The sequence below is a fragment of the Physella acuta genome, unplaced genomic scaffold (assembly GCF_028476545.2).
Source record: "Physella acuta isolate Inbredline_101_S28 unplaced genomic scaffold, ASM2847654v3 ptg001391l, whole genome shotgun sequence".
Lineage (NCBI taxonomy): Eukaryota > Metazoa > Mollusca > Gastropoda > Physidae > Physella > Physella acuta.
This window is the reverse complement of record NW_026732906.1, coordinates 55683-82500: the sequence shown is the minus strand read 5'-3', so window position 1 is coordinate 82500 and position 26818 is coordinate 55683. Positions and strand designations below refer to the sequence as shown.

At 41.9% G+C, this 26818-nt stretch overlaps 3 protein-coding genes across 7 annotated transcripts in view; all 3 read left to right on the top strand.

Annotated features, from left to right (window-relative positions):
- Positions 1-3370, top strand: part of LOC131927254 (transcription factor GATA-4) — a gene marked incomplete at its 5' end in the record, with an annotated part of 17241 nt that extends 13871 nt beyond the window's left edge. For all 3 annotated transcript variants that reach the window (XM_059283022.1, XM_059283021.1, XM_059283020.1), the window contains 1 exon segment: positions 947-3370. In XM_059283022.1, the coding sequence (XP_059139005.1) occupies positions 947-1383 (437 nt within the window). In that variant the 3' untranslated portion in view covers positions 1384-3370.
- A 640-nt stretch (positions 3371-4010) lies between these two features.
- Positions 4011-16889, top strand: LOC131927256 (uncharacterized). The gene is made up of 3 exons (XM_059283023.1): positions 4011-4537; positions 15097-15819; positions 15905-16889. The coding sequence occupies exons 1-3, from the start codon at positions 4011-4013 to the stop codon at positions 16887-16889; spliced, it is 2235 nt and encodes a 744-aa protein (XP_059139006.1).
- Positions 16890-19314: 2425 nt separating this feature from the next.
- Positions 19315-26818, top strand: part of LOC131927257 (GATA-binding factor A) — a 31732-nt gene continuing 24228 nt past the window's right edge. For 2 of the 3 annotated variants that reach the window (XM_059283027.1, XM_059283024.1), the window contains exons 1-3: positions 19315-19594; positions 22639-23201; positions 25664-25993. In XM_059283027.1, coding sequence (XP_059139010.1) covers positions 22838-23201; positions 25664-25993 — 694 coding nt within the window. In that variant the 5' untranslated portion in view covers positions 19315-19594; positions 22639-22837. Of the gene's footprint in view, positions 19595-22536; positions 23202-25663; positions 25994-26818 lie in introns of those variants that run through there. The other variant, XM_059283026.1, reaches the window with a different exon arrangement.

Sequence of the window (26818 nt, the reverse complement as noted above, 5' to 3'; positions counted from 1 at the left end):
ATGGGTCATCTTGTCAAGTGTATGGGTCATATTGTCAGGTATAGGTCATCTTGTCAGGTGTATGGGTCATATTGTCAGGTGTATGGGTCATCTTGTAAGGTGTATGGGTCAGGTTGTCAGGTGTATGGGTCATCTTGTCAGGTGTATGGGTAATCTTGTCAGGTGTATGGGTCATCTTGTCAGGTGTATGGGTCAGGTTGTCATGTGTATGGGTCATCTTGTCAGGTGTATGGGTCATCTTGTCAGGTGTATGGGTCATCTTGTCAGGTGTATGGGTCATCTTGTCAGGTGTATGGGTCATCTTGTCAGGTGTATGGGTCTTCTTGTCAGGTGTATGGGTCAGGTTGTCATGTGTATGGGTCATCTTGTCAGGTGTATGGGTCTTCTTGTCAGGTGTATGGGTCATCTTGTCAGGTGTATGGGTCATCTTGTCAGGTGTATGGGTCATCTTGTCAGGTGTATGGGTCAGCTTGTCAGGTGTATGGGTCATCTTTTCAGGTGTATGGGTCAGCTTGTCAGGTGTATGGGTCTTCTTGTCATAATACTGATGTGTGTGATGGTAGTGATGTGTGTCATGGTACTGATGTGTGTGATGGTAGTGATGTGTGTGATGTTAGTGATGTGTGTGATGTTAGTGATGTGTGTGATGGTAGTGATGTGTGTGATGGTAGTGATGTGTGTGATGGTAGTGATGTGTGTGATGTGTGTGATGGTAGTGATGTGTGTGATGGTAGTGATGTGTGTGATGGCAGTGATGTGTGTGATGGTAGTGATGTGTGTGATGGTAGTGATGTGTGTGATGGTAGTGATGTGTGTGATGGTAGTGATGTGTGTGATGGTACTGATGTGTGTGATGGTACTGATGTGTGTGATGGTACTGATGTCGGTGATGGTACTGATGTCGGTGATGGTATTTATTCTATTGAAATTGTTTCGTTTCGTTTAGCTGATGATCGAAAACCAATCTTACAGTCTGAATCAGCGGTTGAACCGGCTCTCGGCACCAAGACCGACCATGGTGCCACTCACAGACACGCTGAGGCTGTCCTGCTCAGCCAACACCATCAGCTACAGCAACAAACTCACAACTTCCTCAATGCAAACAGCCACACACTGGGCGACCCGTTTGTTAGCATGGCCAACATGACAAGCATGGCCAACATGACAAGCATGGCCAATATGACAAGCATGGCCAACATGACTAACATGGCCAACATGACAAGCATGGCCAACATGACTAACATGGCCAATATGACAAGCATGGCCAACATGACCACACCTAGCAGATCGTCAACACTTGCTATGTACGGCCAGCTGTCCCCTGGGCCACAGATGGAGACTAAACCAAATGTGTCAGCTGTCAATCATTATCTCACTCATTAAGTCAGCTGTCAATCTTTATCTCGCTCATTAAGTCAGCTGTCAATCTTTATCTCACTCATTAAGTCAGCTGTCAATCATTATCTCACTCATTAAGTCAGCTGTCAATCATTATCTCACCCATTAAGTCAGCTGTCAATCTTTATCTCACTCATTAAGTCAGCTGTCAATCATTATCTCACTCATTAAGTCAGCTGTCAATCATTATCTCACCCATTAAGTCAGCTGTCAATCATTATCTCACTCATTAAGTCAGCTGTCAATCATTATCTCACTCATTAAGTCAGCTGTCAATCATTATCTCACCCATTAAGTCAGCTGTCAATCATTATCTCACTCATTAAGTCAGGTGACTTAGCCTTAGATCGATTCCGCCTATCGTTAAGAACATTGATTCATGTAAAAATCAATCGATCTAAATTAGTGGATCTAATCGATCTAAACCAGTTTGTTAGAATCATTAGACCAGAAGCAACAGAACAAAAATAAGAAATGACTGAATACAGCTACATAGATTGTCGTCCCTGACTGAATACAGCTACATAGATTGTCGTCCCTGACTGAATACAGCTACATAGATTGTTGTCCCTGACTGAATACAGCTACATAGATTGTCACCCCTGACTGGATACAGCTACATAGATTGTCGTCCCTGACTGAATACCGCTACATAGATTGTCGTCCCTGACTGAATACAGCTATATAGATTGTCGTCCCTGACTGAATACATCTACATAGATTGTCGTCCCTGACTGAATACAGCTACATAGATTGTCGTCCCTGACTGAATACAGCTACATAGATTGTCGTCCCTGACTGAATACAGCTACATAGATTGTCGTCCCTGACTGAATACAGCTATATAGATTGTCGTCCCTGACTGAATACAGCTACATAGATTGTTGTCCCTGACTGAATACAGCTACATAGATTGTCACCCCTGACTGGATACAGCTACATAGATTGTCGTCCCTGACTGAATACAGCTACATAGATTGTCGTCCCTGACTGAATACAGCTACATAGATTGTGGTCCCTGACTGAATACAGCTACATAGATTGTCGTCCCTGACTGAATACATCTACATAGATTGTCGTCCCTGACTGAATACAGCTACATAGATTGTCGTCCCTGACTGAATACAGCTACATAGATTGTCGTCCCTGACTGAATACAGCTACATAGATTGTCGTCCCTGACTGAATACAGCTACATAGATTGTCGTCCCTGACTGAATACAGCTACATAGATTGTCGTCCCTGACTGAATACAGCTACATAGATTGTCGTCCCTGACTGAATACAGCTACATAGATTGTCGTCCCTGACTGAATACAGCTACATAGATTGTCGTCCCTGACTGAATACAGCTACATAGATTGTCACCCATGAGACCGCCCCACCCCTCTGTACAATAGGATTTAATATACTCTTTAAAAGTATTAATTTATTGTTAAATTGATTGACTTATTTTTAGCGTTAAACTATGAAGCCTGAAATTTGAGAAAGCTATTGATAAAATAAGTGGTAATTTACTTTGAAATAAGCACATCAGATGTATTAAACATATAAAATGTAAATGTGTAGGCCTATAACATTAAGGGTAGGTGTTAATATAGCTCGAATATAGGATGTGTAAATAGCACGGATGGTAGATGTGTAAATAGCACGAATGGTAGATGTGTAAATAGCATGAATGATAGATGTGTAAATAGCACGAATGGTAGATGTGTAAATAGCACGAATGGTAGATGTGTAAATAACATGAATGATAGATGTGTAAATAGCACGAATGGTAGATGTGTAAATAGCACGAATGGTAGATGTGTAAATAACATGAATTGCGAGGTTACTTATGTTAACAGCTTTGGGCGAGGTGTGACTCCAAAGTATTTATTTGTTTCGATTTTTTAGTAATTTATAATATCTAAAAGTAAATAATAATTCTATCTATATTGTAATAAAATATTGTATATAAGATTAAACAATAGAAGCATTTAAACAGTGTTTGTCTCATTTGAAACGATTGTATAAAGATTTGACAAGAATCTGTTTTATAAACTTTTCATTCATAAATCTCGAAACATGTTCTTCTTTAAGAAAGCTACCGTCCTTGTCATCTCGACAGAGAGATTAAAGATCTCCAATTGAATGAGCAGATCAAACGCTCTAGCTCACACTTTATCTGACAAAACTTAACTCACACCAAACGAGCTAGCCGTGTAAACACGATTCAGCCCCAAACATTCAATTCAAACTCTGGCCCACTAACAACCACGACAAAAAATGAAACCAAGTTTCAGAGATCTATCCTTCTACATAGAGCGCACTCCAGCCAGGAGCGTATCTCCATAAGGCCATATCTCGCACGGGTCTATCGCACCGCCCTGGATCCCGGGGAGAAATACATTAATATCTCAAAAGGATACCTCACCATTTCTGTTATGTACGACGCCATCTTGGTTTCTGCTCAGTGTCGGACTCACGCCTATCTCGACGCTTATCTGCTCTTAACGTCCGCGCATCGAAGCGCGTGCCATACTGGTACGCATGCGCAATCTACCACCCGCTGTTGGATTTATGTGTAGTAAAGATCTTATTATTTGATAGGTTCGTGGCACCAGTCCCAAATGACAGGCACCAACCCCACAAATGGCAGGCACCAGCCCCACAAATGGCAGGCACCAACCCCACAAATGGCAGGCACCAACCCCACAAATGGCAGGCACCAACCTCACAAATGGCAGGCACCAACCCCACAAATGGCAGGCACCAGCCCCACAAATGGCAGGCACCAGCCCCACAAATGGCAGGCACCAACCCCACAAATGGCAGGCACCAACCCCACAAATGGCAGGCACCAACCCCACAAATGGCAGGCACCAACCTCACAAATGGCAGGCACCAACCCCACAAATGGCAGGCACCAACCCCACAAATGGCAGGCACCAACCCCACAAATGGCAGGCACCATCCCACAAATGGCAGGCACCAACCCCACAAATGGCAGGCACCAGCCCCACAAATGGCAGGCACCAACCCCACAAATGGCAGGCACCAACCCCACAAATGGCAGGCACCAACCCCACAAATGGCAGGCACCAACCCCACAAATGGCAGGCACCAACCCCACAAATGGCAGGCACCAGGAGAAGATGTGAGAGAGAGACAGACAGAAGATGTAGAGCGAGACGGATGTATGCAGAAACGTAGAGATCGAAGATGTGAGCTGAGAGACAGAAGATGTGAGCTGAGAGACAGAAGAAGTGAGCTGAGAGACAGAAGATGTGAGATACAAGTGTTAGTAGATTGAGGTACGGAGTGATACAGTATTTGGGCCTGTAACAGTGGAGGTTTGTTGAGATTCACATAATTATCTGAACTGTGATTATTCATGAAGAAATAAATTGAAGTAATATTGAACCTGCGGGCAGAGGGTGCTTCTTTTTATCAGGTGGGTGCCGTGAGGAAGGGGTCGCACAAGACCTAACGTCACACATGCTGTTGGCCGCTACAACTACTACTCTTGGTTACGAAAACAAACCAAATCCAAACGCAAAACCAACCAAAAACACAAATACAAACCCAAACAAAAAAAAAACACAAACAAAAACAAAAACGAAAAAAGAAAGAACAAAAACGAACCAAATCAAAACGAAACCACTAACGCAAACCCACCTAAACACAAAGAAAACACTAACGCGAACATAAACGCCCGGGGCGGAATCACCTGTTTTAGCTTAATGAACGACTATAGTACCCCAACTTATTCATAGTCTTTTGCACTCACTTAAACGAACGCGCCTGTTTCAATTTAATGAACAATTTTAATACTCCAAGCTTATCCGTAAAATACCTACAACATTTGCACTTGATCAATCCCCGCTAATTATGTAATTATTTTTTTTTCCCAACACCAAAACAAAGTAATTAAAAAGTAAATTATTTTCCACAAAATGCAATGGTTTTATAAAGGGAAGTAATTTTGTTTTCCTAATTTATCAAAGGGAAGTAAGTGCTGTAGGACTAAATAAAGACATAATTAGAATTTTTGTAAAAGATGATATTTTTTTAAAACTTGTGTTTAATGAACATGCCGACAATTATTACTATAATTTGAAAAATGAAAATTATTTCCCAACACTTTCAATAGTAATTTTTTAGCTCATAAATTTAGACAAATGCGCACGATAATTTTCTAACACTTAAATTCATCCAAGACCAACGACAAACATATGCGTTACATACAGAACTGAGCTTTATATATTAGACTAGCCGTCCCGGCCAGGCCCTGCTCTGGCTTCTGTGAAAAACCTTTCTGTTAAAGACCATTACCTGTGTGTTTAGTAATCATCATAAACCCGGCATTGCCCACCCAAATCACAACCAACCAAAACAACAAAACAACAAAACGCGAACATAACGCTAACACAATTACAAATACAAACGAAAACAAAAACCTAACAACAAACCCAACCACAAACACCAATACCAAAAAAAAAAAAAACATCGAAAAAGCAAACGAAAACAAACCAAATCCAAACGCAAAACCAACCAAAAACACAAATACAAACCCAAACAAAAAAAAACACAAACAAAAACGAAAAAAGAAAGAACAAAGACGAACCAAATCAAAACGCAACCACTAACGCAAACCCACCTAAACACAAAGAAAACACTAACGCGAACATAAACGCCCGGGGCGGAATCACCTGTTTTAGCTTAATGAACGACTATAGTACCCCAACTTATTCACAGTCTTTTGCACTCACTTAAACGAACGCGCCTGTTTCAATTTAATGAACAATTTTAATACTCCAAGCTTATCCGTAAAATACCTACAACATTTGCACTTGATCAATCCCCGCTAATTATGTAATATTTTTTTTCCCAACACCAAAACAAAGTAATTAAAAAGTAAATTATTTTCCACAAAATGCAATGGTTTTATAAAGGGAAGTAATTTTGTTTTCCTAATTTATCAAAGGGAAGTAAATGCTATAGGACTAAATAAATACATAATTAGAATTTTTGTAAAAGATGATATTTTTTTAAAACTTGTGTTTAATGAACATGCCGACAATTATTACTATAATTTGAAAAATGAAAATTATTTCCCAACACTTTCAATAGTAATTTTTTAGCTCATAAATTTAGACTAATGCGCACGATAATTTTCTAACACTTAAATTCATCCAAGACCAACGACAAACATATGCATTACATACAGAACTGAGCTTTATATATTAGATAATAAGACAATGGGATGCAATGTAAAAGCACCGCATGGTGCGATGTTTACTTTCCTGGTTCCGAAATCTATAGTGATGACAGACGGACGAACACACTAACTAGCCGCGTATATTATAGATACACATACATTGATATATGTATATATATATATATATATATATATATATATATATATATATATATATATATATATATATATATATATATATATATATATATATATATATATATATATATATATAAATATATATATAAATATATATATATATAAATATATAAATATTAGGCCTATTATTTATTACGAGCCGACCCGCAGCGTATCATACGCCGCTATTTAGTTGTTTTATTTTCTACTTTTCAGTAATTCATAATTTGTGAATTCGACAGTACCGATGCTGCCACTGAAAATATTTGCTTTAAAACACTACCCCCCCCCCTTTCCCCTAACCCCGACCCTACACCCCCCCCCCCCCCCCCCCCCGTGAAAGCAGCCTCCTCTTAGTTATTTCTTAGTTACCTCCTGTAAGTTTAAAATCGAACTAAATTATCTGCCCCTAATAGAAACCCGGCTCTACAGCTCTACGATTTGTAGACATTTAGCTTTGTAAACATTTAGCGTGACCACAGCTCACCGGACAATGTGGGGGTGGGGTGGGGGTGGTAGTGATAGTGATAGAGAGAAAGAGAGGGGACTGCAAGGAGGCGCTTGCAGCTTGTTTTCTAACGGCTCCCAGAAGAGAATTATATATATAGATTATTATTATTATTATTATTATTATTATTATTATTATTATTATTATTATTATTATTATTATTGTTATTATTGTTATTATTATTGTTATTATTGTTATTGTTATTATTATTGTTATTATTATTATTGTTATTATTATTATTATTTATTATTATTATTATTATTATTATTATTATTATTATTTTTACTTTCTCGTATATACAAAGTATAGAAAAACTATTGTAATCTTGAAAAACATAATTTTGCAATCTTGTCCGTATGTCTGTGTGTCTGTGTGTCTGTGTGTCTGTGTGTCTGTGTGTCTGTGTGTAAACACGATTACTTGAGTACCGTTACAGCTAGGTTGATGAAATTTCATAAATAAGTATTTTGTCAAAATCGTAGATCCGTATCAACTTTTGAGCGATTTCCGATAACCGGAAGTGGTACTTTTACTACTTTGAATTTTTCAAAAGCCTATAACTTGAGTACTATTTTAGATAGATAAATGAAATTTCACATGTAAGTAAAAGATCTAATTCTCTACCTTCTATTAAATTTTGAGTAATTTTCGTTGACCGGAAGTGCTAATTTACGCTATTTCCGATTTCTCAAAAAACGCACGTAAATTTATAAAGTACTAATAATATCCCGCACTATTTTGCACATTTTATTAGGCGTTCACTTGGTGCGCAATACTTTTTTACTCTCTCGAATTACGTAGTATAGAGAAAGTATTGTAATCGTGCAAAAAAAAAAAATCGAGATTTTTACAAATCTCGACGTTTTACACCTCACTGATACGGAAAAACATAATTTTGCAATCTTGTCCGTATGTCTGTGTGTCTGTGTGTGTCTGTGTGTGTGTGTGTAAACACGATTACTTGAGTACCGTTACAGCTAGGTTGATGAAATTTTATATATAAGTATTTTCTCAAAATCGTAGATCCATATCAACTTTTGAGCGATTTCCGATAACCTGAAGTGGTACTTTTTCTACTTTGAATTTTTCAAAAGCCTATAACTTGAGTACTATTTCAGATAGATAAAGTAAAATATCTAATTCTCTACCTTCTGTTAAATTTTGAGTAATTTACGTTGACGGGAAGTACTAATTTACGCTATTTCCGATTTCTCAAAAACGCATCTAAATTTATAAAGTACTAATAATATTGCGCATCATTATGAACATCTTTATTCGGCGTTCGCTTGGTGTGCAATACATTTTTCTATGAGATTCTATTTTATTTTAAAAAGTTTATGTATTTAAAAATGGATTAAAAATCATAACTATATCCCGAGTTCCCATCCACTGTTGTTTTATATAAGAATATTCGAGAAAGTTTAGGGGAGATCACTCCCGGTTTATTTTACGAGATTCCATTCTATTAAAAAAAAGTTTAAGTAATTAAAAATGGATTATAAATATTGTCTATATATGTCCTTAGTTGCCATCCCTCGTAGATTTATATTAGAATATCCGAGAAAGTTTAGGGGAGATCACTCCCGGTTTATTGATGATAATATTGATATAATTATTATTATTATTATTATTGATATTATTATTATTATTATTATTATTATTTTCCTTCTTCTTATTATTATTATCATTTGTAATAGTAGCAGCTGTTGTTGTTGTTGTTGTTGTTGTAATAAAAGTGGTAGAAGTTGTTGTTATTGTAATAGTACTGGTTGTAGTAGTTGTAGTTATCGTTGTTGTTGTAATATTAATAGTGGTTGTAGTTGTTGTAGCTGTAGTTGTTGTTGTAATATTTGTAGTGGTAGTAGTTGTTGTAGTAGTTATTGTAGTTGTTGTTGTAGTTGTTGTAGTTGTTGTTGTTATTGTAATTGTTGTTATTGTAGTTGTTGTAGTTGTTTTTGTAGTTTTTTGTTGTAGTTGTTGTTGTAGTTGTTGTTGTAGTTGTTGTGGTAGTTGTTGTTTTAGTTGTTTTTGTAGTTGTTGCTGTAGTTGTTGTTGTAGTATTTGTTGTTGTGGTTGTTGCTGTAGCTGTTGTTGTAGTAGTTGTTGTTGTAGTTGTTGTTGTAGTTGTTGTTGTAGTTGTTGTTGTAGTTGTAGTTGTTGTTGTAGTTGTTGTTGTTGTAGTTGTTGTTGTTGTAGTTGTTGTTGTTGTAGTTGTTGTTGTAGTTGTTGTTGTAGTTGTTGTTGTAGTTGTTGTTGCAGTTGTTGTTGTAGTTGTTGTTGTAGTTGTTGTAGTAGTTGTTGTTGCAGTTGTTGTGGTTGCTGTTGTTGTAGTTGTTGTTGTAGTTGTTGTTGTAGTTGTTGTTGTAGTTGTTGTTGTAGTTGTTGTTGTAGTTGTTGTTGTAGTTGTTGTTGTAGTTGTTGTTGTAGTTGTTGTTGTAGTTGTTGTTGTAGTTGTTGTTGTAGTTGTTGTTGTAGTTGTTGTTGTAGTTGTTGTGGTTGCTGTTGTTGTAGTTGTTGTTGTAGTTGTTGTGGTTGCTGCTGTTGTAGTTGTTGTTGTAGTTGTTTTTTGTAGTTGTTGTTGTTGTAGTTGTTGTTGTTGTAGTTGTAACCTTTAGCCTTCTCGTACAGGCCATTTAAAACAAAAGTTGTTTCTTTCATCGTACCTTTCAAAATGTTGCCTACATTAGTTAGACAAGTGTGAGGTTTGGTGTATGAGGTTTGGTGTGAGGTTTGGTGTGAGGTTTGGTGTGTGAGGTTTGGTGTGAGGTTTGGTGTGAGGTTTGCTGTGTGTGGTTTGCTGTGAGGTTTGCTGTGAGGTTTGCTGTGAGGTTTGCTGTGAGGTTTGCTGTGAGGGAGGTATGGTGTGAGGTTTGCTGTTAGGTTTGCTGTGAGGTTTGGTGTGTGTGGTTTGCTGTGAGGTTTGGTGTGAGGTTTGGTGTGTGAGGTTTGGTGTGAGGTATGTTGTGAGGTTTGGTGTGAGGTTTGGTGTGAGGTTTGGTGTGAGGTTTGGTGTGAGGTTTGGTGTGATGTTTGGTGTGTGTGGTTTGCTATGAGGTTTGGTGTGTGTGGTTTGCTGTGAGGTCTGGTGTGTATGGTTTGCTGTGAGGTTTGGTGTGAGGTTTGCTGTGAGGTTTGTTGTGTGTGGTTTGCTGTGAGGTTTGGTGTGTGAGGTTTGCTGTGTGTGGTTTGCTGTGAGGTTTGCTGTGAGGTTTGGTGTGAGGTTTGGTGTGAGGTTTGGTGTGAGGTTTGGTGGGTGTGGTTTGTTGTAAGGTTTGGTGTGAGGTTTGTTGTGAGGTTTGGTGTGAGGTTTGCTGTGTGTGGTTTGTTGTAAGGTTTGCTGTGAGGTTTGGTGTGAGGTTTGGTGTGTGTGGTTTGCTGTGAGGTTTGGTGTGTGTGGTTTGGTGTGAGGTTTGTTGTAAGGTTTGGTGTGAGGTTTGGTGTGAGGTTTGTTGTGTGAGGTAGGGTGTGTGTGGTTTGCTGTGAGGTTTGGTGTGAGGTTTGGTGTGATGTTTGGTGTGTGTGGTTTGCTATGAGGTTTGGTGTGTGTGGTTTGCTGTGAGGTTTGGTGTGTGTGGTTTGCTGTGAGGTCTGGTGTGTATGGTTTGCTGTGAGGTTTGGTGTGAGGTTTGCTGTGAGGTTTGGTGTGTGAGGTTTGCTGTGAGGTTTGGTGTGTGAGGTTTGCTGTGTGTGGTTTGCTGTGAGGTTTGCTGTGAGGTTTGGTGTGAGGTTTGGTGTGAGGTTTGGTGTGAGGTTTGGTGGGTGTGGTTTGTTGTAAGGTTTGGTGTGAGGTTTGTTGTGAGGTTTGGTGTGAGGTTTGCTGTGTGTGGTTTGTTGTAAGGTTTGCTGTGAGGTTTGGTGTGAGGTTTGGTGTGTGTGGTTTGCTGTGAGGTTTGGTGTGTGAGGTTTGGTGTGAGGTTTGTTGTAAGGTTTGGTGTGAGGTTTGGTGTGAGGTTTGTTGTGTGAGGTAGGGTGTGTGTGGTTTGCTGTGAGGTTTGGTGTGAGGTTTGGTGTGAGATTTGTTGTGTGTGGTTTGCTGTGAGGTTTGGTGTGAGGTTTGGTGTTAGGTTAGGTGTGTGAGGTTTGCTGTGTGTGGTTTGCTGTGTGGTTTGCTGTGAGGTTTGGTGTGAGGTTTGCTGTGAGGTTTGGTGTGTGTGGTTTGTTGTAAGGTTTGGTGTGAGGTTTGGTGTGTGTGGTTTGCTGTGAGGTTTGGTGTGTGTGGTTTGCTGTGAGGTATGGTGTGTGTGGTTTGCTGTGTGTGGTTTGCTGTGTGGTTTGCTGTGAGGTTTGCTGTGAGGTTTGGTGTGTGTGGTTTGTTGTAATGTTTGGTGTGAGGTTTGCTGTGAGGTTTGGTGTGTGTGGTTTGCTGTGTGGTTTGCTGTGAGGTTTGCTGTGAGGTTTGGTGTGAGGTTTGCTGTGAGGTTTGGTGTGTGTGGTTTGTTGTAAGGTTTGGTGTGAGGTTTGCTGTGAGGTTTAGTGTGTGGTTTGCTGTGAGGTTTGGTGTGTGTGGTTTGCTGTGAGGTTTGCTGTGAGGTTTGGTGTGTGTGGTTTGCTGTCAGGTTTGGTGTGTGAGGTTTGCTGTGTGGTTTGGTGTGTGGTTTGCTGTGTGGTTTGCTGTGAGGTTTGGTGTGAGGTTTGCTGTGAGGTTTGGTGTGTGTGGTTTGTTGTAATGTTTGGTGTGAGGTTTGCTGTGAGGTTTGCTGTGAGGTTTGCTGTGTGTGGTTTGTTGTAAGGTTTGCTGTGAGGTTTGGTGTGAGGTTTGGTGTGTGTGGTTTGCTGTGAGGTTTGGTGTGTGAGGTTTGGTGTGAGGTTTGTTGTAAGGTTTGGTGTGAGGTTTGGTGTGAGGTTTGCTGTGAGGTTTGGTGTGTGGTTTGCTGTGTGGTTTGCTGTGAGGTTTGGTGTGAGGTTTGCTGTGAGGTTTGGTGTGTGTGGTTTGTTGTAATGTTTGGTGTGAGGTTTGCTGTGAGGTTTGCTGTGAGGTTTGCTGTGTGTGGTTTGTTGTAAGGTTTGCTGTGAGGTTTGGTGTGAGGTTTGGTGTGTGTGGTTTGCTGTGAGGTTTGGTGTGTGAGGTTTGGTGTGAGGTTTGTTGTAAGGTTTGGTGTGAGGTTTGGTGTGAGGTTTGTTGTGTGAGGTATAGTGTGTGTGGTTTGCTGTGAGGTTTGGTGTGAGGTTTGTTGTGTGTGGTTTGCTGTGAGGTTTGGTGTGAGGTATGGTGTGAGGTTTGGTGTGAGGTTTGGTGTGTGTGGTTTGTTGTAAGGTTTGGTATGAGGTTTGCTGTGAGGTTTGGTGTGAGGTTTGCTGTGAGGTTTGGTGTGAGGTTTGCTGTGAGGTTTGCTGTGAGGTTTGGTGTGAGGTTTGGTGTGAGGTTTGCTGTGAGGTTTGCTGTGAGGTTTGGTGTGAGGTTTGGTGTGTGGTTTGCTGTGAGGTTTGCTGTGAGGTTTGCTGTGAGGTTTGCTGTGAGGTTTGGTGTGAGGTATGGTGTGAGGTTTGCTGTGAGGTTTGCTGTGAGGTTTGCTGTGAGGTTTGCTGTGAGGTTTGCTGTGAGGTTTGCTGTGTGTGGTTTGCTGTGAGGTTTGGTGTGAGGTTTGCTGTGAGGTTTGCTGTGTGGTTTGGTGTGTGAGGTTTGCTGTGAGGTTTGCTGTGAGGTTTGCTGTGAGGTTTGGTATGAGGTTTGCTGTGAGGTTTGCTGTGAGGTTTGCTGTGTGGTTTGGTGTGTGAGGTTTGCTGTGAGGTTTGCTGTGAGGTTTGCTGTGAGGTTTGGTGTGAGGTATGGTATGAGGTTTGCTGTGAGGTATGGTATGAGGTTTGCTGTGAGGTTTGGTGTGAGGTTTGGTGTGAGGTTTGCTGTGAGGTTTGCTGTGAGGTTTGGTGTGAGGTTTGCTGTGAGGTTTGGTGTGAGGTTTGGTGTGAGGTATGGTATGAGGTTTGCTGTGAGGTATGGTATGAGGTTTGCTGTGAGGTTTGGTGTGAGGTTTGCTGTGAGGTTTGCTGTGAGGTTTGCTGTGAGGTTTGCTGTGAGGTTTGGTGTGAGGTATGGTATGAGGTTTGCTGTGAGGTATGGTATGAGGTTTGCTGTGAGGTTTGGTGTGAGGTTTGGTGTGAGGTTTGCTGTGAGGTTTGCTGTGAGGTTTGGTGTGAGGTTTGGTGTGAGGTTTGCTGTGAGGTTTGCTGTGAGGTTTGCTGTGAGGTTTGCTGTGAGGTTTGGTGTGAGGTATGGTATGAGGTTTGCTGTGAGGTATGGTATGAGGTTTGCTGTGAGGTTTGGTGTGAGGTTTGCTGTGAGGTTTGGTGTGAGGTTTGCTGTGAGGTTTGGTGTGAGGTTTGTTGTGTGAGGTTTGGTGTGAGGTTTGCTGTGTGTGGTTTGCTGTGAGGTTTGGTGTGAGGTTTGCTGTGAGGTTTGGTGTGAGGTTTGCTGTGAGGTTTGTTGTGTGAGGTTTGGTGTGAGGTTTGCTGTGTGTGGTTTGCTGTGAGGTTTGGTGTGAGGTTTGCTGTGAGGTTTGCTGTGAGGTTTGGTGTGAGGTTTGCTGTGAGGTTTGCTGTGAGGTTTGGTGTGAGGTATGGTATGAGGTTTGCTGTGAGGTTTGGTGTGAGGTTTGGTGTGAGGTTTGCTGTTAGGTTTGCTGTGAGGTTTGGTGTGAGGTTTGCTGTGAGGTTTGCTGTGAGGTTTGGTGTGAGGTTTGGTGTGAGGTTTGCTGTTAGGTTTGCTGTGAGGTTTGGTGTGTGTGGTTTGCTGTGAGGTTTGGTGTGAGGTTTGGTGTGAGGTATGGTATGAGGTTTGCTGTGAGGTTTGGTGTGAGGTTTGGTGTGAGGTTTGGTGTGAGGTTTGGTGTGAGGTTTGGTGTGAGGTATGGTATGAGGTTTGCTGTGAGGTTTGGTGTGAGGTTTGCTGTGAGGTTTGGTGTGAGGTTTGGTGTGAGGTATGGTATGAGGTTTGGTGTGAGGTTTGCTGTGAGGTTTGGTGTGAGGTTTGCTGTGAGGTTTGCTGTGAGGTATGGTGCAAGATGGTACGACTGTAAGCCGTATTTTTTAAACCCAAATCCTTCAGGTCAAACTAGTACCTAATGACGTCACTATCTTTTGTAAATGAATAAAATAGTTATCAGGTTTTGGGAGAATGCTACAATAGCGTAAAGCTAATACTACAAGGGCGTAAAGCTAATACTACAAGAGCGTAAAGCTAATACTACAAGAGCGTAAAGCTAATGCTACAAGAGCGTAAAGCTAATACTACAATAGCGTAAAGCCAATACTACAAGAGCGTTGAGCTAATGCTACAATAGCGTAAAGCTAATGCTATAATAGCGTAAAGCTAATGCTACAAGAGTGTAAAGCTAATGCTACAATAGCGTAGAGCTAATGCTACAAGTAGAGCGTAAAACTAATGCTACAAGTAGAAGGTAGAGCTAATACTACAAGTAGAGCGTAAAGCTATTCTAACTGGTTCGTTTGATCATAGCTTGATCTCTAGGGATCCGCCACCAGGGGAAGACAATCCCGTCTATTACAATATCACGAGTTGCCTTCTCTTGGGGTCTTGTTTGATCGCACTGGGGCGCCCCACTACAAGATGTTTCCTTGTGGGACGGGGTAAGAACATGTTGAGGGGGGGGGGGGGGGGGGGGGGGGTAGGAGGTGTGTTGATGCGATCCCTAAAAAGAAAAGCTCAAAAATAAAAAAAACATTTGTTTTCTAAACACATTTTTTTTAAATATATATTTTCTAACTTTTGTAGAACTAAAAATTAATTTCCGCACACAGAGTTGGAAGGCTAACCCTACCAGCCGGCTAACCCTGGGCCCCCATCTAACATAAGGATCAGCCACCCTGGGCCCCCACCTCACATAAGGATCAGCCACTCTGGGCCCCCACCTTACATAAGGATCAGCCACTCATTCTCTGGGCCCCCACCTCAATTGAGGATCAGCCACTCTGGGCCCCCACCTCACATAAGGATCGGCCACTCATTCTCTGGGCCCCCACCTCACATAAGGATCAGCCACTACGGGCCCCCACCTCACATAAGGATCAGCCACTCTGGGCCCCCACCTCACATAAGGATCAGCCACTACGGGCCCCCACCTCACATAAGGATCAGCCACTCATTCTCTGGGCCCCCACCTCAATTGAGGATCAGCCACTCTGGGCCCCCACCTCACATAAGGATCGGCCACTCATTCTCTGGGCCCCCACCTCACATAAGGATCAGCCACTACGGGCCCCCACCTCACATAAGGATCAGCCACTCATTCTCTGGGCCCCCACCTCACATAAGGATTAGCCACTTTGGGCCTCCACCTCACATGAGGATCAGCCACTACGGGCCCCCACCTCACATAAGGATCAGCCACTCATTCTCTGGGCCCCCACCTCACATAAGGATCAGCCACTACGGGCCCCCACCTCACATAAGGATCAGCCACTCATTCTCTGGGCCCCCACCTCACATAAGGATCAGCCACTTTGGGCCTCCACCTCACATGAGGATCAGCCACTACGGGCCCCCACCTCACATAAGGATCAGCCACTCATTCTCTGGGCCCCCACCTCACATAAGGATCAGCCACTACGGGCCCCCACCTCACATAAGAATCGGCCACTCATTCTCTGGGCCCCCACCTCAGCCACTTTGGGCCTCCACCTCACATGAGGATCAGCCACTACGGGCCCCCACCTCACATAAGGATCAGCCACTCATTCTCTGGGCCCCCACCTCACATAAGAATCAGCCACTCATTCTCTGGGCCCCCACCTCACATAAGGATCAGCCACTCATTCTCTGGGCCCCCACCTCACATAAGGATCAGCCACTACGGGCCCCCACCTCACATAAGGATCGGCCACTCATTCTCTGGGCTCCCATCTCACATAAGGATCAGCCACTACGGGCCCCCACCTCACATGAGGATCAGCCACTCTGGGCCCCCACCTCACATGAGGATCAGCCACTCTGGGCCCCCACCTCACATAAGGATCAGCCACTCTGGGCCCCCACCTCACATAAGGATCAGCCACTCTGGGCCCCCACCTCACATAAGGATCAGCCACTCTGGGCCCCCACCTCACATAAGGATCAGCCACTCTGGGCCCCCACCTCACATAAGGATCAGCCACTCTGGGCCCCCACCTCACATAAGGATCAGCCACTCTGGGCCCCCACCTCACATAAGGATCAGCCACTCTGGGCCCCCACCTCACATGAGGATCAGCCACTCTGGGCCCCCACCTCACATGAGGATCAGCCACTCTGGGCCCCCACCTCACATAAGGATCAGCCACTCTGGGCCCCCACCTCACATAAGGATCAGCCACTCTGGGCCCCCACCTCAGCCACTCTGGGCCCCCACCTCACATAAGGATCAGCCACTCTGGGCCCCCACCTCACATAAGGATCAGCCACTCTGGGCCCCCACCTCACATAAGGATCAGCCACTCTGGGCCCCCACCTCACATAAGGATCAGCCACTCTGGGCCCCCACCTCACATAAGGATCAGCCACTCTGGGCCCCCACCTCACATAAGGATCAGCCACTCTGGGCCCCCACCTCACATAAGGATCAGCCACTCTGGGCCCCCACCTCAGCCACTCTGGGCCCCCACCTCACATAAGGATCAGCCACTCTGGGCCCCCACCTCACATAAGGATCAGCCACTCTGGGCCCCCACCTCACATAAGGATCAGCCACTCTGGGCCCCCACCTCACATAAGGATCAGCCACTCTGGGCCCCCACCTCACATAAGGATCAGCCACTCTGGGCCCCCACCTCAGCCACTCTGGGCCCCCACCTCACATAAGGATCAGCCACCCTGGGCCCCCACCTCACATAAGGATCAGCCACTCTGGGCCCCCACCTCACATAAGGATAAGCCACTCTGGGCCCCCACCTCACATAAGGATCAGCCACTCTGGGCTCCATCTCAACACCTGTCGCGAATTTTTTTAATGAAGGTTGTAAAAGTGGCTGGGCGCTGTGGGGCGCCACTGTGGGCTGCAGGGCGCCACGGGGTGCTTTCGGGCGCACAGATCTTCCAGCAAGTGGTGGCTACGGGCTGGAACAAGCCTGGCATTGTTGCCAGTCACGTGATTCGACCGTTGCAACTCTTGCTGGAAAACAATGAAGGGCTGTTGTCCTCAGTTGCCATGCAATATTTGCTTCTATGTTGGGTAGATTGGTGTAGGTTGGTGTAGGTTGGTGTAGGTTGGTGTAGGTTGGTGTAGGTTGGTGTAGGTTGGTGTAGGTTGGTGTAGATTGGTGTAGGTTGGTGTAGGTTGGTGTAGGTTGGTGTAGATTGGTGTAGGTTGATGTAGTTAGGTGTAGGTTGGTGTAGGTTGGTGTAGGTTGATGTAGTTTGGTGTAGGTTGGGTAGATTGGTGTAGGTTGGTGTAGGTTGGTGTAGGTTGGTGTAGGTTGGTGTAGATTGGTGTAGGTTGGTGTAGGTTGGTGTAGGTTGGGTAGATTGGTGTAGGTTGGTGTAGGTTGGTGTAGGTTGGTGTAGGTTGGTGTAATTAAAGCTGCTCAATCGTAAGCTGTACATGAAAGGTGTTCCGATGAACCTACTTCTTCTCAGGTTTGATGTAGAGATAAGAATAGGAATAAGGATAGCGATAGAGATAGTGATAGTTATAGAAATAGGGATAATTATAAGGTTAGGGTTAAGATAATTACAGGGATTGGGCTGGGAGTGGAGATTGGGATTGGGTTACAAATAGGCCTATGTTTATGTTTACTTTACGGTTATCATTTAGAGTTAGGGTTCAAGTCAGAATAACGTCCCTGAGTCTATCCAGCTCTGATGGGTACCTAACTCACGTTTGGGATAGTTATGGCCGCTGGGTATAGTGCTGATCACGTTATTCCTTTATACGCCGAAGTCAAGAAACGTATAAACTCGACTCCATCTGTCCTATGGATCGCTAAATCTGAAGAGGAATCTTGACTTAACTTTTACTTGACGTTTTCGTTCATGTTTAACTTTGATCATGGTTAGTATTAGGGTTAGGGTTAGGGTTAGGGTTAGCGTAAGGGTCAGAGGCGTCACGATACAGGGGGAGTGGGGGGTGTGCGGACCGCACCGAGTGAAACCATACATGGGGTGACATCAAGAAAAAAATGTGTAGAACAAATGCTTTTTACCAGTTCAATAAATGATTCATTTGTTAAAAAGTATTTTTGGTACAAATTGACGATCCCGACAAGGAGCGGTGGAGGGGGTTGGGGAGGGGGGGGGGGGGGGGGGTCGCGTTGACACCATGACATAAACCTACTAATTCAAAAGAAAATAGAGCTACATCTAGCTATTTTAATAATCGACTAAATATAAATATCTTTACTATTAACTGTGAACCCTATATATATATATATATATATATATATATATATATATATATATATATATATATATATATATATATATATATATATATATATATATATATATATATATATATATATATATATATATATATCATATACTTTTCCTTTGGTGGGGGGAGGGACACCATGTGTTGCCGCAACTGGTTAGGTGGGTAGGGTTGGGTTAGGGTTTGGTTAGGGTAGTAATTTATGTTATCTTAAACATCTATAGTTGCAGAACGATATTTCAATGAAAATGGTCCTAAAACCAGTCATATGTCATATGGGATATAGATCTAAACGTGTAATATGGGTGCTAGAACTAAAAACAATGCAGAGCTACAGAAATCAGCTGCTTGCCGCCGCGGTTAATGAAATGTTTTTAGCCTCGCTTAGTTGTTGGGTAGGCGGGGCTAGCGCTGATCGCTTGGACCAATCAGCTGCTGGGCCTCAGTGATTCGCCATCGTCAATTCCTCTCGCAGCTACGACGCAATGCTTGTTGTCTCCTATAATCTGATTGGCTGAAATTCCACGTAAACCATCGCCGTTTGAGCAAGCCTCCCGCCTCCAACACGAGCAAGCACGTAACTGGCGGCGCCGTATCAATTTGATTGACAGCTCAGGATAAGACTTGATCGGCTCCACAAGCCTATGAGGACAATCTGAAACGGCCAACAATTCTAGCGCCACATCAAAATTCTTCGATAGGATTAGAGGCAACAACAGAATTCTATTAGATAATCCATTGTTCTATTAGCTAATCAACTGTTGTATAAGATAATCGAATACAATACTTTTGATTTCAAGATATTTTGGATAGCCTCACCAAATCAGTTATTGAAGTCTTACTGAAGATCGTACTCAAGTAGGAAAGTCCTAGATCTAGCTAGTTGTATGTGTTCTAGAAATCTACCAAATCAAGACATTTGGTAGCATCGGTAAACAGTGCGGCCTGGAGGTAAGTTGATATTTGATTGACGGAAAGCTTTCGTGTGTAGATGATGGTCAATGTTCTAGCTGTTGAGTAATTATGTACTAACAACTAGATCTAACTATGGGAAGTATGTCTAGAGTCTAGGTATTTCTTCAAGCGGGAAGCCGTTTGCCCTTTTATCTGTCTATCTATCTATCTATCTATCTATCTACTATCTATCTATCTATCTATCTATCTATCTATCTATCTATCTATCTATCTATCTATCTATCTATCTATCTATCTATCTATCTATCTATCTATCTATCTATCTATCTATCTATCTATCTATCTATCTATCTATCTATCTATCTATCTATCTATCTATCTATCTATCTATCTATCTATCTATCTATCTATCTATCTATCTATCTATCTATCTATCTATCTATCTATCTATCTATCTATCTATCTATCTATCTATCTATCTATCTATCTATCTATCTATCTATCTATCTATCTGTCTATCTGTCTATCTGTCTGTCTGTCTGTCTGTCTGTCTGTCTGTCTGTCTGTCTGTCTGTCTGTCTGTCTGTCTGTCTGTCTGTCTGTCTGTAAGTCTGTATGTCTGTCTGTCTGTCTGTCTCTCTCTGTATATATATATATATATATATATATATATATATATATATATATATATATATATATATCAGAGGCGTAGCGAGGGGGGGGGGGGCGGGGATGCGGACCGCACCGGGTGACACCATTTGGGGGGGGGGGGTGACACCAAGGTCAAAAATAGCAAAATATATAGAGAAAAACTTGAGGGAGGGGGGTGCAAATCGAAAACTTGAGGGGGGGGGTGCAGATCGAAATTTTGAAAGTTTGTCCCCGGGAAGGGTCGCTATGCCTCTGGGGGGTGACACCATTAAGTGCCGCACCGGGTGACACCCGACCTCGTTACGCAACTGATATATAGCCATATATATATATATATATAGCCTATATATATATATATATTTATATATATATATATATATATATATATATATATATATATATATATATATATAATACCTATAGACAGAGAGACAGATAGATGGACAGGCAGGTAGATAGATACATAGAATACATTTAAAAATTAGCAACAGAAAACAGAGTCTTCATATGGCCGTAGGCACTTTTTGTATTCGTAATTCTAGACGAGACATTGACCTTACGGGTACGTTTCTTTTGAAAAGTGTCTGCGACAAAATGCCACGGCTGAATTCATTTGGCTACAAGGAAAGGGAAAAGTTGTAGAATATTTGATTCCGAATATCTTTCAATTTTTGGAACAAGTGTTGAATGTCAAGTTTTGAATCTCCGACGCATCAGACATTTCTTTTGGTCACTGATGAGACAAGTACGACTGCCCTCCCTTGCATTGCTTTCCAAAATCAAATCCGCTGACTGCTTGCGCAAAAAGACATGAATTGATGCCATTTCTAACTTCGTCAACACAAAAAGACATGAATTGATGCCATTTCTAACTTCGTCAACGCAAAGAGACACACAGTTAACGCAATGCAATAATAACGTTTCAGTTTTTAAACAATACCGCTCCGATTCAAACATTACTAAATTTGTAAATGGGATGCAAAAGTAATTACATTTGTAAACGAATATTTTAAACTTTCAATTTAAATCATAAAATAGTTTTTTTTTTTTTTTTTGCTATAGGCCTAACTTTTATGATTTAATTTCTTAGTCATCTGCTATTATACATTTGTTTTCAATATCTCACGTTGTGACGTTTGTAGGTCCAAAATGTATTTTTTCATGAATTCGTTTACTAATATTTAATTTCGTCGGTCCTAAAACTTTGTGAGCCTTAAAAAAAGTGCCTACTGTGCCGTCTTAGGCAAAGTGCTTACTCTGCCTAAGATGACCCTCTCAGAAAATATAGTGATGAATTTAGTTCAGACTAGACGACCCAGTTTTCCGTTGGAAAACGGTCAGTCGGCTGCCCTGCACAATACAAAAAAATAACCCACTACACCCACCCCGCTCCAATAATACCTTCTCATTCCAAAATAATCCCCCTACACCAGCTAATATACATTATCTCACCTGACATAAACACTATCTCACCTAACAGAAACACCATCTCACCTAACATAAACACCATCTCACCTGACATAAACACCATCTCACCTGACATAAACACCATCTCACCTGACATAAACACCATCTCACCTGACATAAACACCATCTCACCTGACATAAACACCATCTCACCTGACATAAACACCATCTCACCTGACATAAACACCATCTCACCTGACATAAACACCATCTGACCTGACATAAACACCACCTCACCTAACATAAACACCACCTCACCTGACATAAACACCATCTCACCTGACATAAACACCATCTGACCTGACATAAACACCACCTCACCTAACATAAACACCACCTCACCTGACATAAACACCATCTCACCTGACATAAACACCATCTCACCTGACATAAACACCATCTCACCTGACATAAACACCATCTCACCTGACATAAACACCATCTCACCTGACATAAACACCATCTCACCTGACATAAACACCATCTCACCTGACATAAACACCATCTCACCTGACATAAACACCATCTCACCTGACATAAACACCACCTCACATGACATAAACACCATCTCACCTGACATAAACACCATCGCACCTGACATAAACACCATCTCACCTGACATAAACACCATCTCACCTGATATAAACACCATCTCACCTGACATAAACACCATCTCATCTGACATAAACACCATCTCACCTGACATAAACACCATCTCACCTGACATAAACACCATCTCACCTGACATAAACACCATCTCACCTGACATAAACACCATCTCATCTGACATAAACATGATGAAAAAGAGCAGAATATCTGTAAGGATCTTCTAGGTTCAACATTGTCACAAAACATCACAAAACCATCACACTCGTTTGTTTATCGAGAGATCTTCAAACCTATTGCAATTTCACATTAACCCTAACCCAAGTATTTTGCCTAATTCCTTTGCTGGCCAACAGACATCAACTGGCCAACAGACATCAATTGGCCAACATACATCAACTGGCCAACAGACATCAAGTGGCCAACAGACATCAATTGGCCAACATACATCAACTGGCCAACAGACATTAGTTGGCCAACAGACATCAAGTGGCCAACAGACATCAAGTGGCCAACAGACATCAAGTGGCCAACAGAGGTTTGATGTAGCGTGGGATGAAGCCTAGCTTGGCGCCGTCTGGACCACTCCTGGCTAGTCGTGACGTCGAACATTTTTTTGACCATTTGGACAGCACCAAACGTCGAGTTTTCTCGGACATCCGCGCAAAGACCGAAGATTTAGCGATTGGGTTAGGATTAGGCCAAGAGTCTGGCTGCAAGAACAGCAACTCTTCGTCCGGCAAGCTGAGGGTCAAGGCTGATCAAGTTATTAACTGTGACGTCGCAGGTGATTGCTCTGACGACATCCGGTTTGAGGGTGCTATAGAAAATATTGGGCAAAAGATGTACCAAAGTAGCCTAGCATTGTCCACAGCAGGCTACGTGCAGGAGGCCGCAAGCAATGGATACCTGAATGCAGGTGAGATAACAATGTAACACCCAACCTCATGTAGTGCTTAGCGTCAGATGAGTGTGTGGTGTAGAGTGTACGCTAAGTGTAAGATGTTGTAGAGTGTACGCTAAGTGTAAGATGTTGTAGAGTGTACGCTAAGTGTAAGATGTTGTAGAGTGTACGCTAAGTGTAAGATGTTATAGAGTGTACGCTAAGTGTAAGATGTTGTAGAGTGTACGCTAAGTGTAAGATGTTATAGAGTGTACGCTAAGTGTAAGATGTTATAGAGTGTACGCCAAGTGTAAGATGTAGAGTGTACGCTAAGTGTAAGATGTTATAGAGTGTACGCTAAGTGTAAGATGTTATAGAGTGTACGCTAAGTGTAAGATGTAGAGTGTACGCTAAGTGTAAGATGTTATAGAGTGTACGCTAAGTGTAAGATGTTGTAGAGTGTACGCTAAGTGTAAGATGTTGTAGAGTGTACGCTAAGTGTAAGATGTTATAGAGTGTACGCTAAGTGTAAGATGTAGAGTGTACGCTAAGTGTAAGATGTTATAGAGTGTACGCTAAGTGTAAGATGTTGTAGAGTGTACGCTAAGTGTAAGATGTTGTAGAGTGTACGCTAAGTGTAAGATTTTGTAGAGTGTACACTAAGTGTAAGATGTTGTAGAGTGTAAGCTAAGTGTAAGATGTAGAGTGTACGCTAAGTGTAAGATGTTGTAGAGTGTACGCTAAGTGTAAGATGTTGTAGAGTGTACGCTAAGTGTAAGATTTTGTAGAGTGTACACTAAGTGTAAGATGTTGTAGAGTGTAAGCTAAGTGTAAGATGTAGAGTGTACGCTAAGTGTAAGATGTTGTAGAGTGTACGCTAAGTGTAAGATGTTGTAGAGCGTACGCTAAGTGTAAGATTTTGTAGAGTGTACGCTAAGTGTAAGATGTTGTAGAGTGTACGCTAAGTGTAAGATGTTATAGAGTGTACGCTAAGTGTAAGATTTTGTAGAGTGTACACTAAGTGTAAGATGTTGTAGAGTGTAAGCTAAGTGTAAGATGTAGAGTGTACGCTAAGTGTAAGATGTTGTAGAGTGTACGCTAAGTGTAAGATGTTGTAGAGTGTACGCTAAGTGTAAAATTTTGTAGAGTGTACGCTAAGTGTAAGATGTTGTAGAGTGTGCGCTAAGTGTAAGATGTAGAGTGTGCGCTAAGTGTAAGATGTTGTAGAGTGTACGCTAAGTGTAAGATGTTATAGAGTGTACGCTAAGTGTAAGATTTTGTAGAGTGTACACTAAGTGTAAGATGTTGTAGAGTGTAAGCTAAGTGTAAGATGTAGAGTGTACGCTAAGTGTAAGATGTTGTAGAGTGGGTAAACGGAAAAAAAGTCACAGGAAAAAAAAACACAGAAAAAAAGTCACAGTTTTTGCTAGGAAAAAAAGTCACAGAAAAAAAGTCACAGTGGAAAAATTTTATCGGAAAAAAAGTCACAGAAATAAAGTCACAGAAAAAAAGTCACAAAAATCTTTTTAGAAATATTTTTATTAATTTGTTTACAATTGTAAAATTTTGTATGTTTATTGTTGTGGGTTGTATTTTTTGATAGCATAAATTATTTATAGACGTTAAAAGCATTATGATTTATAAAAATTGTAAGTAAAAATACTCTAAGATAATTTACGCAACAATCTCAACTTGTTACGTATTTAGTTAAATACGCGGTAGAAAAGTTAATTATAAAAGAAATTTAGGCAAATTTTGCCGTAGGCTATTCTCTGGTCGGCCTCTCCTCAGTAGGCATTGTCCGAACATATTTTGTGTTGTTGACGTTACGCGTCAATGACAGCCTTTGAACCTTGTCGGCTTTCTGTTTTGATCCTAAGTTTTGTTATGTAATGAGCGTGATAAATGTGGGCAGTAAAGGTGGTTGAACTAAACATAACTATTGTTGCCATGAGTTGAGGGCAGCAAGTCAGATGAACTTACCATTTCACGGTAATTTAATATTGGTATTTAAAAAAAAAACACGATGAAAACCGTGGACTTTGGAGCATTCTATTAAATGCTACTAATTTTAAGTTTAAAATAATTACAATCTACATACTTCATAATAAATATTTTTAGATGAATTATAAAAATTCCTATGCGTATACAGCCTACACACATTACATTACATTTAATTAATCCTAAGTTAATTTGCACTCTCTAAATATTTAATACATAAAAGTATTAACAAATATCATGCAAATATACATTTGTGACTTTTTTTCCTGTGACTTTTTTTCCTGTGACTTTTTTTCTGTGTTTTTTTTTCCTGTGTTTTTTTTTCCTGTGACTTTTTTTCCTACAATCGTAGAGTGTGCCCTTAGTGTAAGATGTTGTAGAGTGTATGCTAAGTGTAAGATGTTGCAGAGTGTACGCTAAGTGTAAGATGTTGTAGCGTGTACGCTAAGTGTAAGATGATGTAGAGTGAACGCTTAGCGTGAAATATTTGATTTCAGGAACAAGTCCAGTGTACGTGCCCCCCACTAGAGCCATGTTACCTGTTCAGTACATGACCACGCCCAATCCAAATATGACCACGCCTACAACGTCATCTATTTGGACTTCACCTAATGACGTCACTGCGTACGCGCACAACAACACATTCGCTTTTCCTACACCATCAACAGCAACACCACCCAGGAGCGAGTCCACTGGGTTTGCAAGTTCGTTGGGACGCTCGAATGGTCTAGGGAACTATGCGCCCTACATCGGCAGCGACTTGTCGCCTTGGAACACTTTCAACAACATGGCTTTACAACAAGGCTTTCGTCCTACCACCGGACCAGGTCAGTCATGCACTTTAGCCTTTAGCTCCTGTCTCTCCACACTTAAGCTCATGTCTCTCCATACTTTAGCTCGTGTCTCTCTATACTTTAGCTCTTTTCTGTCCATACTTTAGCTCTTGTCTCTCCATTTTAGCTCTTGTCTCTCCATTTTAGCTCCTGTCTCTCCACACATTAGCTCTTGTCTCTCCACACTTTAGCTCCTGTCTCTCCACACCTTAGCTCCTGTCTCTATACTTTAGCTCTTGTCTCTCCATTTAGCTCCTGTCTCTCCACACATTAGCTCCTGTCTCTCCATTTTAGCTCCTGTCTCTCCACACTTAAGCTCATGTCTCTCCATACTTTAGCTCGTATCTCTCTATACTTTAGCTCTTTTCTGTCCATACTTTAGCTCTTGTCTCTCCATTTTAGCTCTTGTCTCTCCATTTTAGCTCCTGTCTCTCCACACTTTAGCTCCTGTCTCTCCATTTTAGCTCTTGTCTATCCACACTTTAGCTCCTGTCTCTCCACACTTTAGCTCCTGTCTCTCCACACCTGTCTCTCCACACTTTAGCTCCTGTCTCTCCATTTTAGCTCTTGTCTCTCCATTTTAGCTCTTGTCTCTCCACACATTAGCTCCTGTCTCTCCACACCTTAGCTCCTGTCTCTCCACACTTTAGCTCCTGTCTCTCCATTTTAGCTCTTGTCTCTCCACACTTTAGCTCCTGTCTCTCCATTTTAGCTCTTGTCTCTCCACACATTAGCTCCTGTCTCTCCATTTTAGCTCTTGTCTCTCCACACATTAGCTCCTGTCTCTCCATTTTAGCTCCTGTCTCTCCACACTTTAGC

Excerpts from the sequence above, each read along its gene's own strand:
- LOC131927256 (XM_059283023.1), top strand. The coding sequence starts at position 4,011 with ATGACAGGCACCAACCCCACAAATGGCAGGCACCAGCCCCACAAATGG. Across the intron at positions 4,538-15,096 it reads GGCAGGCACCAGGAGAAGAT|GATCAGCCACCCTGGGCCCC; the intron begins GTGAGAGAGAGA and ends ATCTAACATAAG. Across the intron at positions 15,820-15,904 it reads ATCAGCCACTCATTCTCTGG|CCACTTTGGGCCTCCACCTC; the intron begins GCCCCCACCTCA and ends CCCCCACCTCAG.